The sequence below is a fragment of the Lemur catta genome, chromosome 7 (genome assembly GCF_020740605.2).
Source record: "Lemur catta isolate mLemCat1 chromosome 7, mLemCat1.pri, whole genome shotgun sequence".
Lineage (NCBI taxonomy): Eukaryota > Metazoa > Chordata > Mammalia > Primates > Lemuridae > Lemur > Lemur catta.
Window position 1 is genome coordinate 58,922,393 of NC_059134.1, and position 19,287 is coordinate 58,941,679.

At 55.1% G+C, this 19,287-nt stretch overlaps 1 protein-coding gene across 4 annotated transcripts in view; it reads right to left on the bottom strand.

Annotated features, from left to right (window-relative positions):
* ARHGEF17 (Rho guanine nucleotide exchange factor 17) overlaps positions 1-19,287 on the bottom strand; it is a 55,902-nt gene that overhangs the window by 16,757 nt on the left and 19,858 nt on the right. For all 4 annotated transcript variants that reach the window (XM_045555511.1, XM_045555513.1, XM_045555512.1 and 1 more), the window contains exon 2: positions 2,382-2,459. In XM_045555511.1, coding sequence (XP_045411467.1) covers positions 2,382-2,459 — 78 coding nt within the window. The remainder of the gene's footprint in view (positions 1-2,381; positions 2,460-19,287) is intronic.

The window sequence follows — 19,287 nt, forward strand, 5'->3', positions numbered from 1 at the left end:
GCCACCTCTGGTCATCTACTGCTCTAGGTTCCCTCCAGCCTTCTGATCCTTGTCCCTGCTATCCCCTCTGCCCAGAAACATCCCTTCTGAGTTCTCTCACCTGAAATCCTACCTACTCTTCAAGTCTCAGCTAAACACTCCAACCTCAGAGAAGCCTTCCCTGACCCCACACCAGGGTGGGCCCCTTCTGTGTTCACACCTCTTCATGTATTTTTTTTAAAAACAGAAGCAATGGGGGCCAGGCGTGGTGGCTCACGCCTGTAATCCTAGCACTCTGCGAGGCCGAGGTGGGTGGATTGTTTGAGTTCAGGAGTTCGAGACCAGCCTGAGCAAGAGCGAGACCCCATCTCTACTAAAAATAAAAAGAAATTAGCTAGACAATAAAAATATATATATATAAAAAATTAGCTGGGCATGGTGGTGCATGCCTGTAGTCCCAGCTACTCGGGAGGCTGAGGCAGGAGGATCACTTGAGCCCAGGAGTTTGAGGTTGCTGTGAGCTAGGCTGATGCCATAGCACTCTAGCCTGGGGAACAGAGTAAGACTATGTCTCAAAAAAAAGAAAAAAAAAGAAACAGAAGCAATATATTTTTTCTGGTAAAACGTACAAAATATAAAATTTATGATTTTAACCATTTTAAGTGTACGGTTCATTACATTCACATTAAGTACGTCCATGTTCTTGTGCCACCATCACCACCACCCATCTCCAGTACTTTTTTTCAACTTGTAAAACTGAAACTCTGCCCCCATTAAGCACTAACTCCCCACCCCCTCCTCCCCCAGCCCCTGGCGACCATCTTTCTTTCTGTCTCTATGAGTTCGACCACGCTAGGTACCTCGTATAAGCGGAATCACATCTGTCCTTTTGTGACTGGCTCCTTCACTTAACATAATGTCCTCAGGGCTCACCATGTTACAGCACATGTCCAAATTTCCCTCCTTTTTAAGGTTAATAGCATCGTATGTCTGTGCTCTGGGCGTGCGCTCTTGCATCACCCTGCATCACGTGTAAGCTCTGTCTGGCTTGCTACCGTCAGTCTCTGCCCCAGACCCTAAGCTCCAGCAGACAGGCAGGCCCACATTGCTCGGGCACTGCTGACCCGGCCCCCACAGACAGCACTGCTCGCAGCACTGAAGGGGGCTCACTGTACGTCTGTGGAGTGAGTGTGTGAACGAATGTTCTGGATGTTTCCAGGGCTCTACCTTCATCCTCTGCTCTCGCTCTGCCTGGGTGGCCTGAGCAAACTCATCCTCCACCGTGACTGCCAGGCCCCAGGGCCATGTGGGCATCCAGGCCCTGGACCTCCCCAGAACCCACACGTCTGAACCTGAACTCACCATCTTGCTCCAGCCATGCTCATCCTCTGTGCTCCACCTTCCCAGGCCAGGAGCCCAGGCAGCATCCTGGGCTTCCCCACCTTGCCCCCCACCTCTAACCAGTCACCACGCCTGCTTGACCAGTCCACCTCCTGAGTGTCTGTCCCCAGCGCTCCCTCCCTGCAGCCTCTGCCCTCACCTGACCTCAACGGCCTTGGCCTCCTCTTCTGCCACCCACCTTCTCAGCCATCAGATTCATGAAGCATTAATCAGGCACACACCTCCCCTGCTCAAAACGCTTTGCCGACTCTCCCGGTTCCCCAGCGGAGCCCACGCCCTTCTCCTGGTGTTCAAGGCTCCCACAGCGTGGCCCCTGCTGACTCCTGCAGTGTCACCATAGGACCAACCCCTAGGCTCTGTGGTGGCCACATCAACCTCTGAGTGTGCCAGGCCTTCTCCTTACTTGACTTTGCATGTGCTGTTCCTGCTGCTGAGAAGACAGGTTTTGGCAGAAGCCAACACCTCCTCCAGGGAACCTTCCCTGAGCCCACATCTGGCAGTGCCCCTCGATGCTTCTAGAGTGCCCCATATGCTCAACTACGTCCTGGGCAGGACTGAGAGCTCCTGTGGCAGAGGCTGGTCACTCTTACTCCTCTCTATGAGTCCTGCACCTGGAACAGGGCCTGCACATAGCAGGTACTCAGCATTTAATTCCATTCAACTAGTATTTTCCCGGCCAATGAATAAAATGGAGGGGGCACACCAGAGGGGGTTCTCAGATCTAACCTCAGGCCCAGGGCTGCTGGGGAGGTGGGAGGACAGTGGGGAGGGCTCCTGCCCTGAGGTGGCCTGGCCTGGCCACTCTGTATTCTCTGCTGCCAGGAGGGGGCCTCCTCCTCTGGGGCAGCCACATTCCGGGTTCTCCATGGAAGGATGGTGTGTCCCAGGGTCAGAGCTCTCTGGCCTCAGCCCCTTGTCTGTGAAGAGGGTTTGCTCATGCCTGTCTGACAGCCTCCTGGACTCAGAACAGTCGTTCTCAGGGGCCTGGGCTGTGACCTTACCTGCATTAGGGTGCGCAGTGACTCCACGTATGACTGTTCCGTGTCCAGCAGGGTCATGGTCACATGCTTCCGCATGTCCTGTGGGGACAGCAGCAGAGGGTGAACAAGGGTCTCGTTCCTCTCAGACCCCATCTCCTGCAGCCACATGGCCCAGAGAACCCATCCACACTCTCCCCCTGGCCTTCAGGGCTTGCACTCCTGCCACCCAGGGCTCCTGGCTGTTCCCCCAAGCCCTGGATCTCCTTCTGGCAGCCCTCTGCTTAGGTGCTCCCCACCAGGAATGCCCCCTCTTGCCACGTCTCCAACACGCCGCCTCCCCAGAGTTAGGCCCTCACTCCCCCACCCCGCCCCACCCCACTGCTGTGGGCAGATCTGGAGGTCTCTGGTTTACTTCTTGGCTCTCTGCTGAGGCTCGTGAAAAGGACTCTTAAAAAAAAATAACCTTTCACATCTGCAAAGGACGATGCCTCCAGGCCACCACCCACTCTAGCTGCCAATTCGTAAAACCCTACCTTCAGGCTGAGCGCTATGGGGACAAGCCCCACCTGGCTGGGCTGCACACCTCTCCAAGAGCAGACACTGTCACCTCCTGCTACAGATGAAGACACCATGGACCAGAGAAGTGACGTCAGTGCGAAGGTCACACAGCTAGCTGGTGACAGGGGCCAGCCCCTCTCAGACCAGGATGGAGCCCAATTCTCTCATTTAAAATGGCTAACTGAGCCCTCTTATGCACCAGGCAGTGTTCTAAGCATTATGTTATTAAATACTCCCAACCACCCTGTGAGGTGGATGTTATAATATTATTATAATATTATTCTCCTTTTAAAGATGGGGAAAAGGAAACCCAGATACTCATGCCTCCATCCTGAGGAGGTGATGATCTGAACTACAGAGTCCCCAAGGGTCGCCCAGCCTCCGCACTCACACCCCCAGGGACAAGGCAAGCTCAGTCCTACGGGAGGCTTTGCTGGATGCCAGCCCAGGAATGCCATCTCTGCCCTCAGCCCCCTGGGACTGAGCTTACCTGCTGCTGGTTCCCACCAGTCTCTACACCTCCGGCCCCCTCTCCTCCAGGAAGCATTCCCAGATGGCACCAGCACAATAGCTTCCCTTCTCCAGCAGGGACTCCACTCTCCAAACTAACCCCTCTAATCCCTACAGTGATGCTGGGCAAGGCCTCTAACTGTTCTAGGTGGCTCGAGCATCTGTCTGGACTCTGCGTCAGGCTCCAGCCACCAAGGCCTGCTGGTTCGAGCAGACACTTTGCAGGACGCAATGCCAGGGTGAGCGTCCATGTCAGTGGCATCCCTCCACACCCCACCCCTAGGAGCCCCTCAGGGTAGGGACTCAGATTCAACCAGTGGGGATGCCCTGTCATTGCTGTGCCCAGGGCCCATGTCTGCGTGGTGGACCTGAGCCCCAGGCCTTGTCTGGCTTACCGGACCCAGCCACTGCTCATCCCTCTGCTTGTGCTACACCTACCTCAGGCCTCCCACTCCCTGACCCAAGGATTCAGGGACTCAGGGTTCAGGCCTGTCTCCCAATGTCCTACAATGAGGCAAACATGGAAAAGTGGGCTCCCATGCTAGAACTCAGTAGGTTGGGTGTGAATGACACCTTCTGGGGTGGGGGTGGGGTGCAGGAGGCTGGCTTGCCCCACCCTTGCCTGCCCTGTGCTCTGATGCGTGAGAAGGCACTGGGCCCCGCCTTAGGGTCCCCAGATACCAGACCATCCATCTATCCTCCGTGCTTCTGAGGCTCGTAAAAAAACAGGGCAGCTTCTGGCAGGAGGCGGTGTAAGCCAGGCCGGCCCCAGGACGGAGAGCTTGGGACAGCACCAGGGCCAGGAGGGCCTTCCAAGGAAAGGCCAGACATGCCATCCTGACCGAGCCTGCCCTGAGGGACATCTCAGCACCTCACAAACACGGCTTTATTTCAGCCACACTCAGCTCTGCGACAAAGGTGTGTCATGTCCCACTGCGCAGATGAGGTGTCGAGTCAGAGAAGTGATGCGACTTGCCTAAGGTCACACAGCCAGTGATCAGCAGAGCCAGGACCAGAGTCTCTTCAGCCACCTCATGCTGAGTCTTAGGGCCCCAGCACCCAGAGTTCTCTCGCATACTGACCAGGCAGCCACGGGCCACAGGGTCCCCAGCTCTGCCCTTACTGGCTGTGTGACCTTGGTGGTCACCTAACCACCCTGTTCCCACATTCTTCTCTACTTCATAAACATGGAACTGACAACCCCTCTGTCTCAGTGTGTGAAGGCGACAGGAGGCAGGGCAGCTCTGTCCACACACGGGGGCCTCGACGCCATTCTCATTCTACCTCAGTGAGGCTACACAGAGCGCCGGGCCCCTCAGCCACCCTTCCCCACCCACACTCGTGGCCCGGTCAAGCCAGCGGGCACAGTGAGGGCCAGGGTCAGGGAGGCTTCCTGAGAGGCAGGGCTGGCACTGGGCCTGATGGCCGGGAGGCTGGGGTAACACAGGGAGGCTGACGCTGCAATGCCTGCCTCTCCCAGCCTTCTCCCTGCTGCAAAGCACAGTGGGCTGTCACTCAGCTGTCAGGTAAAGGCACGGAAAACAAGGCCAGTTCCCTGTGACTGCATGGAGCACCCCTCCACATGTGCCCACACACGGGCATAGTGCATGGGGGGGGCCAGGGGGAGGACAAGGGAAGCAGGAGATGGACAACGCAGCTGTCAACCAGAGCAGCAGGCCCACCTGTTCCGGGCGGGACAGCCCTGCAGGCCCAGCCTGCCCACAGGGCCCCTCACCCCTCAACAGCCCCATCCTCTGACCCTCACTACACATGGCACCGAGGTGGGACGGGGGGGTGGGGGGTTACAGCAGGAAGACCAAGGGAGCCTCTCCTCCTAGTGTGATTGGGGCATCATGACCCGAAGACGGAGACCTTGCCAGCGTGAAGACAGAGACACAGGCACACAGAGAGAAGCCATACAGGCAAGACACGCCACCCAGAGACAAAAAATGCAGCCAAGCTACCCAGCTGAGAACCAGGCCTTCCAGCCCAGAGACTTGTGACTGTTGAGACACAACACAGCACAGGAGGGAGGACAGAACCACAGTCCCCACTGGAGCTGACAGAGTGGCACCACCAGGGTCCAGGCCCAGAGACACACACAAAGACATGGAAACAGCCCCAGGAAGCTGCTCCCACCCCCACAGGGGAGCACACCCTGCGCCAGGGAGGGGGACGCCGCTGTTCCCACCACAGTGTAACACCTCCAGGGCCTAGCAGTCCTGCAGAGGGAGAGGATGGCACCAGAGGGGCAAACTGGCTATCGCCAGCACATACACCTGGGAGCTGCCTCCAGCCTGAGAGGAGGGCTGGAAAAACCTCTCCTTCCTGCGCCTGGGGACCCAGGATGCCCCTGGCAGCAGCCTCTGCTTCTACACTGACCCATTTCGCCAGCAGAGTGCCACCAGGCCTTGACTCTCAGCGCCCTGCCAGCCACACCATCCGTTGCCAGGGCTCCTGGCCCTCAATCTCCCTGCCCTCATCGCTGGTCACAGAGCCCCCAGCCCCGTGGCCAGGCCCTGCGCCCCATGCCTCCCCTAATCTCCCCTGGTCCGCTGAGTTCTATGCCGTGGCCCAAGTCCCTGGCTGCCCCTCCCCTTCCCCCGTACCTGGGCCTCCCCGGGCTCCTCCGCGTCAGCGACGCTGCCCCCAGCCCGCTCCTCGGTGGGCTCCCCGGAGGTGGCGGCCGGGCCCAGATCGCGCATGTCTTCCAGCGCGATGGTGAACTGGGCCAGGGTCTTCACCATCTGCAGCATGCGGCCGGCCCGCCGCCCGGGCGGGGGCGCGGGTTGGCGCAGGATCTGGGGACACCCCCTTCCGCCCGCCTCGCTCCCTCAAGGGCTCAGCCCAGCCGCGGCGGCGGTCGCGGTGTCGGTTCCAGCGTGGATCTGAGCGCAGCGGCCCGGCCGGCAGGAAGCGGCGCCGCTGCCTCCTCCGCGCAGGGAGTGCGCCGCGAGCCCCGCGCAGCGCCGCTGGGGGAGGGGGTCCCCGCCCTCTCCGCGCCGCCCCGTCTCCCCCGACAAGCCACACGCTGAGGGCCGCGCACCCCTCCCCCAACACTGCGGGTCTGCTGGCGGACCCATCCCCCGCCCCAGGACACAAGTTGGCATACACTGGTGGACAGAAGCGAGTATATGCCGTGACATGTACTTTCTGTCCACACCTGTACCCAGTGTGGACGCACACTGAACGCAGATTCCCACCGAGGATCCACGGGGGCACGCACATACCTACACTGAGTAGGCCATGTGCGTGGGGCCCTGCCCTCGGGCCTTCATCACTCTGCGGGCCTTCATCACTCTGCGCAAGCGGGTCAGGGTCAAGTGCACCCACACAGCGTAGTCCCATACAGACCTGAACCCTGACACACATGAACCTGACCCATCCCTGTGAGCAAAGACCCGTGCTTTCGTGTTCACACAACTACGGCCAGGCAGAAACAGGCACACACGCCCCGGCACAGCTATTCAGGGATGTGCACACTTACACATCCCTGGAAATTCCACACCCGCCTCTGACGAAAGGGAGGAGACTGCCACCCAAAGGGCCCACCTTAAGTCACCCCTATCCCTACCCCTACCCCGCCCAGCTTGACCTGTGTCCTGTACCTGCCACAGTCCTGTCCTCTCCACCTGGCTCTGGCACTTACTGCCCCACACACCAGACTGTGCTCCAGGATGTCTCCAAGCAGGATCCTCAGAATCTACTTCCTCAAATCCCAGAGCGATGGCAGAACTTATCCCAGACCCATTTAATCAGACGGAGGGGTGGGGGTGCTCTAACGCACCCTGCAGCTGTGCCTCAGCCCTGGCTGACTTCATGTCCCCCTTAGTGTACTAAGGGCTCCCACACTCATCAAACACCCAACTGACTCTCTTTCCCAAACCTGCTTCCCCCTGGGTTTCCCGTGCAGTGGAGACATCCTGACCCCATCACTCGAGGTAGGCCTACCTGTCCACTCCTCTCACCCTCTCGCTTGATTCCAGCCACTTCTGTTATAACTTCTAAAAAAGATCATGCTCTCTCCTGCCTCAGGGTCTTGGCCCATGCCTTTTCCCTCTCCTAGGAATGCTTTTTCTTTTCCTTCAAGACCAGTTTCCATGCAAATATCACCTCCTCAGGGAAGCCCTCCCTGATCCCCAGATTAGGTCATGTGCACCTGCTCTGTGCTCTCAAATATTCTCTGATTTACTCACCTTAACCAGGTAATTATACATTTGAGCAATTGCCACATTGAGGCCCATTTCCTCCCGGGAAACTATATGTTCCCCGAGGGCAGAGTCCCTGTCCCTTTTGTAAGGTAGGGCACTGTGGACATAGTGGGTCTGGCTAGTAAGCAAGCCCCCAATAGCTCTTCCTTCTCCCTTCTCCCCACAGGCCCAGCAGTCCCTGACTGGGAGGGAGACCAGCCTGAGCACCTCTCAACTCAGGCACCTTCCCTAGCATCCCCACGGCACAGGGTCCTGTGGCCCCTGCAGCCTTCTGCGGCCCCTGCAGCCTTCTGCGGCCTCACTGGATTTCCTGGTCCAAACTGGAGGCAGAAGAGGGCTTAGCGCCTGCTTGGAGGACGGTTGCTTCTGCTACGCAGGGACAGAAGGGTGCTCTTCTCCCCCTCCTCCATTCAGCCCAAAACCAGGTGGGTCCATACCCCCATCCAAAGGAACCATTCCTCATCTTCTCCTGAGAGGGCAGGCCATGGGCCTGGGCACCACTGGCCTCCTCAGAGTCCAAAACATCAAACATTAAAATTTTAACTCCCCCAGCCTGGGCAACACACTGAAACCCTGTCTCTAAAAAAAAAAAAAAAAATTTAGCTAGGCATGGATGGATGGCTTGAGCATAGGAATTGAAAGTTACTGAGCTATCATCAGGCCACTGCACCTCAGCCAGGGTGACAAAGCAAGACCTTGTCTCTTAAAAAAAAAAATTTAACTTCACAATAGACAATCCCTAAACAGCCAACAATGAAAACAGGCCCAGAGAATTCCAAGAGAGCAGCAAGATGAAAACCAGTGTGACGCCAATCCCAGAGCAGGGAGCACGACACAGACAAGATGCAGGGATGCTCCCAGGGGCTGCACTGGGGGGTCGGAGCCTGACACTTGCTACATGCTTGGTAAGTTTGTCCTGTATAAATGAATGAACCGCCAGTGAACTCATCTGTCTCCCCTGGGGTCCCACAGGGCCCGACTCAGAATAACTGTTCAGTTAGTTTGTTGAGTGAACAAATGAATGAAGGCATGAGTGTGTGCTCCGTACAAACCCTCTTTCTGTTCCCTCTACAGCAGTGGTTCTCAAAGTGTGGTCCCTGGACCACGAGCTTCAGCATCTCCTGGGAATGTGTTAGAAATGCACATTCTCACATCCCCCACACTTCCTACTGAATCCAAAACTCTGGGGTAGGGTCCCAGAAATCGGTGCTTTGACCAGCCTTCCAGGTGATTCTGATGTTCTGGCAGCACAGAGACTACAGGGCCTGGAGCCTGCCTGGCCACCATTTCCAGTCCTGGGGCAGTGGGTTCTTGCCAAGCCCCTTCTGTCCCTGGGTGGCAGAAGCAAAGGTCTGACAGGTGGTCCCCAAGCTCTCCCTGCCTCCACTTTGGACCAAGCAATCTAGAGGGTCTACCTGCCTCTTATCCAATGGACTGCGGGCTTCTCTGGGCATGGGGCCTGCTCCTCCTCTTCTTCCTCTCAGGGCTGGTGTGTATGGAGGGTGGGGGTCAGGACAGCCAGCCCAGTTGGGGGTTGGTTTGAGAGGGAGGGTGGATAGGCCCATGGTCCAGTCCACATAGCCAGGTTATCCCACAGACAATCCCACGTGAGCATGTGGACTGGTGGTCTGAGGGCCCCACCCCTGGCCCATTGCTTGGTCACTGTAGATACTTAACCCACATTTGGCTTTCTGTTAGAAATGAATACCTCCTCTCCCATCTCACCCTCTCTTGAACTATCCCACCTAGAGGGTCAATAGTGCGTAGCTCAGGATCTTTAGGGTCCATTTCCTCACAGCTCCAGCAGTATGGGACCCTGCAGAGATGAATCCACCTTTGCTGGCCTCCCAGAGCTCCCAGACAACGCACAAGGCTTCTCTCATAGGGCTCAGCAGAGGGAGTCACCTCTGCTTGGGGGAAAAGCAGGCAGGAAGGGCTTCCTGGAGGAGGTAGGGCTTAAACAACGTCCCAAGGTTAAGAGATGCAGAGGCATGTGGGTGCCCAGAAGGGCAGAGTTCACTGGAGGCCCCTGTCACAGAGAAGGGGGCAGGACTTGGTGCCAAAGGCACTGCTTGCTGCTGCTCCTTCATTAAGGGTGGCTAATTAGATCCAAGCCTGTTGTCATGGCAACGTGGGGGTGGGGTGGGGCGGGAAATGAAAGGAAACAGGAGCACATGGGTTGGTCGGTTGCTTGGTCAAGGTCTCCAGGGATCGCCCCACAAGAGCACAGGCATCAGACCCTTTCAGGATGAGGTCATCTGGGGTGGGGCTGAGGGCACCAGGTGTACCAAGGCACCCTGTACATGCGGTTCTGTTTTTCCTTTGAGCTTCTGTTTTGGGTACTGATTTCATTTTTCTTTTTGGGTACGTGCAGTTGTTTAAAGTAGGTCTGACTCAGAACAGCTTTTGTAAGTGTACAAGGTGGTTGGTGAAGGCCTGCCCAGCCCTCCTCTCTATACCCCACACCCCACCACAAACACCTCCTCACCCACCAAAAAGGGGAAGGCAAGGGACAGAGAGGGGAAAGGGCTCTGCCCCACAAGACCACCCCCAGCTCCAGGAGGAGCAGGCTGGGCACCCCAGCTCTGTGGGACCAACCTTCTGCCAGCCCTGGGGAACACCTAACCCTCCCTACTTCCACCCAGTCTGCCCACAACTTCCCCATCTCGGAGGGAATGCCAATACCCTGCTTGCCCAGCTCTGGACATACCGCCCAGTCAGAGCCCTGCCAGGAACTCCTGCACCTGGGCACTGCCCACTTAGGGGACACTTGGTCCTGCAGCTGATGCTGGACCGATTGGGGGACCAATGATGAGAAAGGTTGGATGGACAAATGGACGGATAATGAGTAATGGCTGAATATATGTGAGGATAAAAGGATGGAATAATGACAGATGAATAAATAATAAGTGGATGGATAAACAGAATGCTCCATCAATGACAGATGAACACATGCATGGATGCACAGACGCATGGTTCAATGATGAATAGTTCATTGAATTTTTATTTTATTCAGTTGTTGACTAGTTCAATAAATACTCACTGAGTACCTACTAGGTGCCAAGCACTGTGCTGGGGATCGATTTAAAGGTAAGAAAAGCGGTCTGTGCCCTGCTGGGCACCGGCACCACCGTGTACACAGGAAGACAGGAATTGAGAAAGGAACACGTGTGACGCAGGCTGCGAGGAGAAATGCTGGTTCTGGGCAGCAGGTCTCATAAGGCTCCTGCACAGCTCTATATAAACATCTGTCAAAAGAGTGCCTGGGCCCCAGAGTGGCCCAAACTGAACACTGGGAACCCCGTAATCTTAGAATCCTCACCATCACTGATGTTGCTGGAACAACTTTCAGGGCCCAGGCACCCGACCACTGCTTCACAGCCCTGGATCCTTTCATCCCTACAGCAACCCTACATCCAGGGCTCTGTTACTGTTACTCTCCCATCTTTCAAGCCAGGAAACTGAGGCTAGGGGAGGTCACCTAGCTGGTAAGAGGTAGAGCCCAGCTGGCTGCCTCCAGAGCCCAAGCTCTTATGCCCCTGCCCCGGGAGGAGATCCCATCGCCGCCACCTCCCCTGGCCTCGTGCACTACGCTTGGTTTTCCCCAGCCTCCCTGGGGCACTGGCTTCCTGAGCTGCCTTTCTCCAGCCTCCTCTGTCCCAAGACAGTGATGTGAACAGATTCTCCTGACCCAGGAAGGTTTAGGTGGTAAACAAAATGCCACCACAGGCAAGGCTAGGATTAAGGAAGATCCTCTTCCCTGGGACCCAGCCCTGGCTAACGGCCCAGACAGACTGTCTGACTCTCCTGACCTCACCGATGTCCACAGCATGGAGCTGGTACTGCATGTTCCCAACCTAATGGGCTATCCATTTCACTGGCGGCGGCTGCCCTCCTCAGGTGCTCAGTTCGTCAATGAGACGGACGTCCCAGAAGACGGACTTCTTGGTATAGAGATTAAGAGGGCAGGCACTGGAGCCAGAAAGATCAGGATCAAATCCTGGCTCTGCTGCTTTTTGGGGGAGTGACCTTGGCAAGACACCCTCACCTCTTGGGGCCTCAGTCTCTCCATCTGTTCCTGTCTGAGACCCCTTTCCCCTTCTTCCCATCATCGGCCCCTTGTCCCTGCCTTCCCAATCACATCCCGTTCCCTGCAGACCCTCCCTTCTGGCAGGAGGAGCCTTTCAAGGCTCCACAGAGTTCCCAGGCCTCATAGGCAGCTGGGAGGGCGGTCGCAGGGCCCCCTCAGGACCAGCTGCTCTGGGTGGGCATAATTCTGGGGAATGTGCATCAGGAATGGGAAGGAGAGCTCAGGGGCCCGAGGAGCATCAGGACTTTCCTGCTATGGGGACACTGCCCTGCCTAGGTGGGTCAGTGTGTCCCTGGAGGGTGGCTTATGAGTGACACCACTTGTGTTTCATTCACGTGGACCCCCCCACCTTTGTGTGGAAGCCCGTCTGTCAGGGGTCTGCTGTGGACACGAGACTGTACAGCTGGTCTGAGGGTGTCGGTCCATGTGTTTCTATGGCAGAGGTAAAGAGTGAGAGGCCACTTCAACAATAACCAAAACCAGCTATAACTCCTTTACCAAGTACCTGCTATGTGCTAGGCATGGGCTAAATACTTCACATCACTGCCCCATTTTCTCCTCATAATCATCCCAGGCAGGTGTGGCAGATTGTATTTTTCAAAGACAGCTACCACAATGTTTTCCATTCCATGTGCTCTACTAACAATGTGGTGCTGACACTCTTCCCATAGAGTGATGAGGTCCAGGTCCCCTCTGCTTGAAAATGGGTAGAGCTTTGTGACGGCCTTGACCATAGAGCACAGCAGAAGTGTATGTGACCTCCAAAGCTGGTTCATAAAAATGCCATGTACTTCCACCTTGAAACTTCCATTCTTGAAACCCAGCCTCCATGTTGTGAGGAAGCCCAGGCCATATGCAGAGGCCATGGGCAGGCAGGTATTCCAGCTGACAGCCTAGATGAAGTCCCAGCCAAATGGCAGCATTAATTGCCACATTTGTGGGTGAGATTGCCCTCAAGGTAATTCCAGCCCAGCTCTGTCTGACCACAACTGCAGGAAAGACTCTGAGTGGTAACTACCTAGCTGAGGAAACTGAGGCCCAGCCAGGTGGAGAGGCCATGGTCACGTAGGCAGTAAGTGAAAGAGCTAGAATATGAGCCCAGGGTCCTCACTGTGTTGATGGAAGAAATGAAGCAAGGGGATGATTTCAGCACAGACTCAGTTTTCATCTATTGGCACATAGGGGTCCAGCCAACCTCAGCAGCACCAGAAAACCGCACCACCGCTTCCAGAAACTGTCACTGCTGGCTGAAAGGAGGGTCGAGGTGGCAGGTCTCACCCCCTATGCTGGGGCTCAGGACCAATTTCTGGCTGCGGAACCTTACTGGTGCACCCCCTAGCCCAGAGGCTGACCCCCTCCTGGACCTCCAGGAATGATGTGCACTCCCCATATCCTTAGTAGGGACTTACTTCTACAACTAGCTAATGTTTAGTGAGGTGCTGTTTCTCCTGTATTATCTCATTTAGTCCTCACACCAATCCTCAGAGTTATGTATTCCTGTTATCACCATTTTACAGAGGCTGCAAGAAGTGAAACAACTTGCCTTGTGACAAAGCTGGGATCTGACCAAAGTAACTGGCATATCAGAAAAGTTGAATGACTTTACCAGGGTCATGAGCACATAAATGAGGATTCAAGCCAAGCCCACAGCACCTTGAATTCTGCGGTAGGGGGCTGTATTCTTTTCCCTGGATGTCTGGGAGACAGAAATACGAGGACGGTCTGAATCCTCCCCATCAGCTATAAAACCCATAAAAGCAGAGACCAGGTCTCTTGACATACAGCTGGTGTGCAATACGTATCTATTAACTGACAGTCTTGCCCTGTGGCTTTAGCTAAGTTCCCCCCACTCTGGGATTCAGTTCCCCACTCTGTCAACAAATGGGGGAGGAGGGAAGGTGCAGGTGGACTCTTAATTCCCCACCAGGCTCCCCGAGTGGAGGGGGAAGTGATATCATGCCCAGAGACAGGGACGGCAGTCTGACCTTCCTGATTTCAGGCATCAGGATCAAGCCTTCGGATCTAGTGAGGAAGCTGGGGCTCCAGGCACTGCACTTCCACCAGACGCCCAAAGGTGGCAGCAGAGGCCCGCATGGCAGGGGCTGCGGTGCATGTGGTTTGAATTTAACTCCAGTCGTTTTTTCATGTGGGTTTCTTCCCTTTCTTTCTTCTTCTCTGCAACACCCGCCCCTCCCAATATCACGAAAATGCAGCTGGACCTAGCCTGTGACGGCAAAGTTTCTTAACATCATGGATAATGGCCGGAAGCAGGAGGTGGGGGCAGGGTAGTACATAGACAGACCCCCAACAGATGTGGAAAACATCTGAGGAGCTCAGAAATGCTGAATTGAATCATCTTCGCCCAAGAGGCTGGGATTGTCACCCCCATTTTACAGTCAGAGAAACCAAAACCTAGATCTTCTGGGTGTCACAACTGAGTCTGGGGGGCAGGATGCCCTGCCCTCGGCAGCTAGAGCGGACACCAGTAGGGATCTGATGAAGCCTTAGGGTAGGACTTGCTAAATCTGGCAACTCCTACTTTAGGGGCTCCCAGGAAATGCACCCACCCACCCCTAAACACACACACATTGGTCTGGCTCTTGGCCCCGGTCCTCATCCTCGCCCTCATCCTGTGGATGAGCTGACCTCCAGGGGCCCTCCTTTCCCAGCCTAAAAATTATTTCGTTCAAAATGACTTTGCTCAGCGACAGAACATGCACAGGGAATCAGGCACATGTGGTCTGGGCCCAGCACCACCACCTTCTGGCTGTAACCACTCCTTCCTTTCAACTTCCGTTTCTTTACATGAAAAATGGAGGTGACCACCTACTGCACCATAGGTGCTTGGAAAGGAGGGCTCCCTTCCCTCACCTCCGCCCGTCCTCTAGCACGCAGGGAGGCTGGGATCGTGGGAACGGAAGTTATCCAGGGTCTGTTTCCAGCCCCTCTGTTCCCTCCCTCCCTCAGACCCAGGCACAAGGGGGGTTCCATTTGTGTGTTGTCGGGTGGGATGGGGTGTCCTGTCTCGGGGGCGGAAGATGACTCACTGGGCTATGGGCCAGGCACCCTGGGAAAGGCCAGGCCAGCCTCAGGCCAGAGCCCCAGGGAGCTGAGAGGCAGGGCTTGCCTGAGCTGAAGATAAATCAGGGGCTCTCAAAGAGAGCCCACAGCCAAAAGAAGCCATCTTCCCCACTTACCACAGTTCCAGAAATTCCTCCACTCAGGCCACAAAGGCCCAGGGAAGCCTGAGGTATAACCAGCCTTCGGCAGCCTACTCATGTGACCTCCCAGCCTCTGCGGCCAGGGTGGTCTCTTCACCACTGCCCAAAACCAGGCTCGTCCCCGCCTCTCCACCTCTGTCAGGCTGTCCCCTTGCCTGGGTCACCCTCCTTGCTCTTGACCCTGTTCAAGACCCATCTAATTTTTACACTCTGCCTCTTCTGGGGAGTCTCTTTTAAATCCTCCATCCTCCCTGACCTCTTCTTCCTCAGTGACTACCCCCACTACAGACCAGGGCACTGAGCAAACTGTCCTGTGATACTCCCCCCCCCCCACAATCAACATTCTTCAACATGTTGCAGACCTACAGTGTGCCTGTCCTGCACTCAGGCGGGCTTGTGCTCTGGGTACTAAGGGACATGTAATAAAGTCCGTGAGCTCCAAAAGGGCGGGAGGCCTCTGCCTTGTTCCAGCAGTACCCTGCCTAGAACAGAGCCTGCTCAGTACACATTTGTGAATTAGTGGATGAATGAAAGCAGGTATCGGTGTAATGAACGTGCACAGCAAGTTTAGAATGCCCATGTTTGATCCTCCCTTGAAGGAGGGAGGCAGAGAAGGGACCATTTTTTCCCATTTGACAAATGGGCATTGAGGGCCAGAGAGGAAAGTGTCTCATGACCCCCAGGACAGCAGGTAGTCAGCTGAGGTAGAGCCAGCCCAGACTGGGCCTTTGGGGCTCTTCCACTGAAGCTTGTCCAGGGAGGCCCAACCAGCTGGGATGCACTGTAGCCCCACGTGACACTCCTGGTGGACAGTAAGTTCTATCCATCAGTCAGTCACTCCAGCTCTGGCTCTGGTGACCCTGGCCCAACCCAGAGCCCAGGGAAGTCCCCTTCCTTCACGCCAGGGTGGTCATAATGCTCAGGGGCAGTGACCATGCCCTGTTTAACGATCCCTCCACCCCAACTCTAGCAGAAGTGGTCTGACCGCCAGCAGCACTTTGGGCTTTTAGGCCTTACTGTACTTTGTCCACAACTGGTGACCAGCTCTAAGCCGCCACCTCCAGGAAGCCATCCTGATAGCTCAGACCTGCCCCTTCTCCTCCTTCCTCTCAGCTTCTGGAGTTGCAGCCTTGAAACCTCAGGGTCTCTTTAGTCTTGTTACCATGATTATTGACAATAAGTGGCACCACCCTTTGAGTTTACAAAATGCTTGCAGGGTGTAATCTCATGAGACCCTCACGACAACTGTGTGGGGAAACCGAGGCTCAGTGAGAAGCCATAAGTTGCTCAGGTTCTCAAGAGTAAGAGGTGGTGGGGCTGGGGCTCACATCCTCCCTCTGCCACTGACCTGCTGTGGGACTTTGGGCAAATGACTGAACCTCCCTGAGCCTGAGGACAGGAAGAGCACAAAAGCAAAGCATAAAAATAGGTGACATCTATTGAGGGATTCCTCTGTGCTGCTTACTAAGCACTTCACAGGCATTTATTTTAACCTCACGATAAGCCTTCTGGCTGGTAGGCCCCATTATTACCATTTTACACAGGAAGAGGAGGCACAGGGAAGTTAAGAACCTCCTCAAGGTCTCTCAGGCAGGCAGGACTCCTGCCCCCAGGAGACCCCAAGTGGAAGGGGAGTCAGGATAGCCACGTCCAGCCACAGTGCCAGGACAGAGGGGCACCTTCTGGCCTGAGGGATAACTCTGAGAGCAGCCCAGGCTCCCAGCACAAGGAAGGCACCTACATGGCCTTTTTCACAACGGGGAAAATGGGCGACAACCTCAAGGTCCAACCACAGGGAGGGCCCAATGAGTCACGGCACTTATGGAAATCTCTGAAATCTATGAAAAAGTGCTCAGGTGTAACGGCAAATGAAATAAGCAAGAAGCATACACACTGCACCATCTTAGCATTAATTAAAAAATAAACACACACACACACACACACACACACACACACACACACACTTGGAAAAAAGGCCTAGAAGGAAAAGATACCTGCCCAACCTCCAGGAAGCCCACATCTGTGCCTCAGTTTCTTCATCTATAAAATAGACAGTATAAAGGGCTTACATAGCACAGTGCCTGGAACAAAGAGAGCATTCAATAAATATTAGCTGTTATGAATACCCAGAGAATCTTAGAAGGCAGGCCATCTCACAGTGCACCTGGACCAGCATCCTCTCAGCGCAGGCATCTCCTGGCAGCCCTTGCTTGCATATGCCCAGGGCTGAGGAGCTCACCCCCTCCAACAGTGCCATGGTAACTCCTTGCACTACGGGCATGTCTGCTTGGGAGAAAGTCTAAGCTGGGCTGGACCCCGCAGTCTCTGGGTAGCCTTAGCATTGGATGGCAGTGACCTTGGGAAGGATCTTCCTCCACCTCCCATTCTAAACTCTTTTGGTCTCAGGCCCTTCTGTGAGTTGCTTCTCCAGGTGAGAGGTTGGAAGAGGTTTTCTGGGTAGCTCTCTTGTCTCCAGCCCAGATGACCACCTCCATCCCTCCCACTCTCTGGGAAAACAGTAGTGTTTGTTGGCAGTACTTTGTGCCTTTTCCATTTTCCCTGTTGGAAAACAAATGAGAAACCAGCTGGGTCTGACCTCCTCGACACCCCACCCCCAACCCTCCAGTCCCCCAGGCACAGGAGGCCCTCTCAGCCTCAGCCCTGGACAACAGGGCCTGGTGGAGAACCCTAGAGGAGGGGCCCTGTGAGCTGGCTGTTGCCATGGCAATGGCAGCCCTGGAATTTGACCACTGGGGCCCAGAAGTGGGGGTGGGGAGTTGGTACAGGCCATGCAGGGGGCGCGGAGGAGGCCCAGGAAAGCCAAGAAGAGCAAGGCAGGACAGGGGTCCAGGGGCCTCTCCATGACCTCAGTTTCCCCATCTGTAAAGGAGGAAGAGGCATGGACCTCAAGATCTCTCTTTCCAGCCCTAATCCATATTGGGACCTGGGTAAGGGCTGGGAGGAAGAGGCAGCCAGGACAAGGCCAATTTCCTCCTTTGATGGATAGGGACCCCAGGGGACAGGGACTCACCTAAGGTCACACAGCAAGTCCAGGGTAGTGCCAGGACTGGATTCTGGGGGGTATGTCTGGCCACTCTGGCTTTCCTAATTCTCCATAGCAGAGGACAAGGGTGTCTGCTTCATAGTGGTGAGAAGAGGACCCCCCTACGAATGGCTATGGCTGGGCTGGGCCCACAGTCCTCAGACAGCGGATGATGTGCCCGCCCATAGAAACCCCTGGCATTCCTGGATCTGGAAGGCTGGCACAGGGCCTGCCCCCACCCCTGCCTGCTGTGCCAGGCTGCAGTGGATATTTTTAAATGGTTGCCCGCCCCTCTCTGCCTTCCCGCCTACCCACCCCAGAACACAGCAAATTCTGCTGCCAGATCTCCATCCACTTTGGCCAAGCCTGAGTGGGCACTAACTAGATCCACTGCCATCCTCTGTGGCCCCACCTCCAGGACAGCTCCCTCTTGCTGGCCGCCTCTTCCCTCACAGTCAGCCCAATGCCCTTCCCAGCTATGGTACTTTGGGCCCAGAGAGGGGATGGGACTTGTCCAAAGTCACACAGCATAGACAAGGAATTTGGGAATGCTGTGCCACCACCTTCAAATGCCCACCAAGTCCTACTGGTGCCACTTCAGGCCCTTCTCTTCATCCCTCTATCGCTGACTCTTAACAGCCACAGCCTTGCTTCCTCAGCTGGCCTCCACACCCACCCCAGAGAGACACTCTGATCCTGACCAAGTTGCTCCTTAGCTTAAAATATCTGCCATCTGGGAAAAAATAGAGTTGAAGCCATAACTCACACCACACACCAGGATAAATTCCAAATAGATCAAAGATTTAAATGTAAAACAAAACAAGAAAACTTAAAATGCCAGAGGAAAACATAGGAGAATTGCTTTATAACCTTGGAGTGGGAAAGGCCTTTCAAATCCAGAAGCCATAAAATAAAAACTTGATAAGTTAGGCCACATAAAAATAAGACCTTTTGCACGACAAAAATACACCATAAACAAAGTCAAAAGTCAAATGACGAATCAGGAAAAAATATTTGCAACTCATAACCCAGACCAAACACTAATCTCCCCAATAAGTAAAAGCTTCCTAGAAATTGATAAAACAAAAGACTAACAACCCAACAAGAAAATGGACAAAGAATATGAACCATTCTCAGCAAAGGGAATCCAAATGTCTCTTAGACATAGAAAAAGACGCTCAGACTCACTCATTAGAAGATAAATGCAAATTAAAATACGCTGAGACACCATTATTTCACCTATAGGATTGAGAAAATATTCAAAGGTCAGAATTGGTGAGGTTGTGGGGAAACA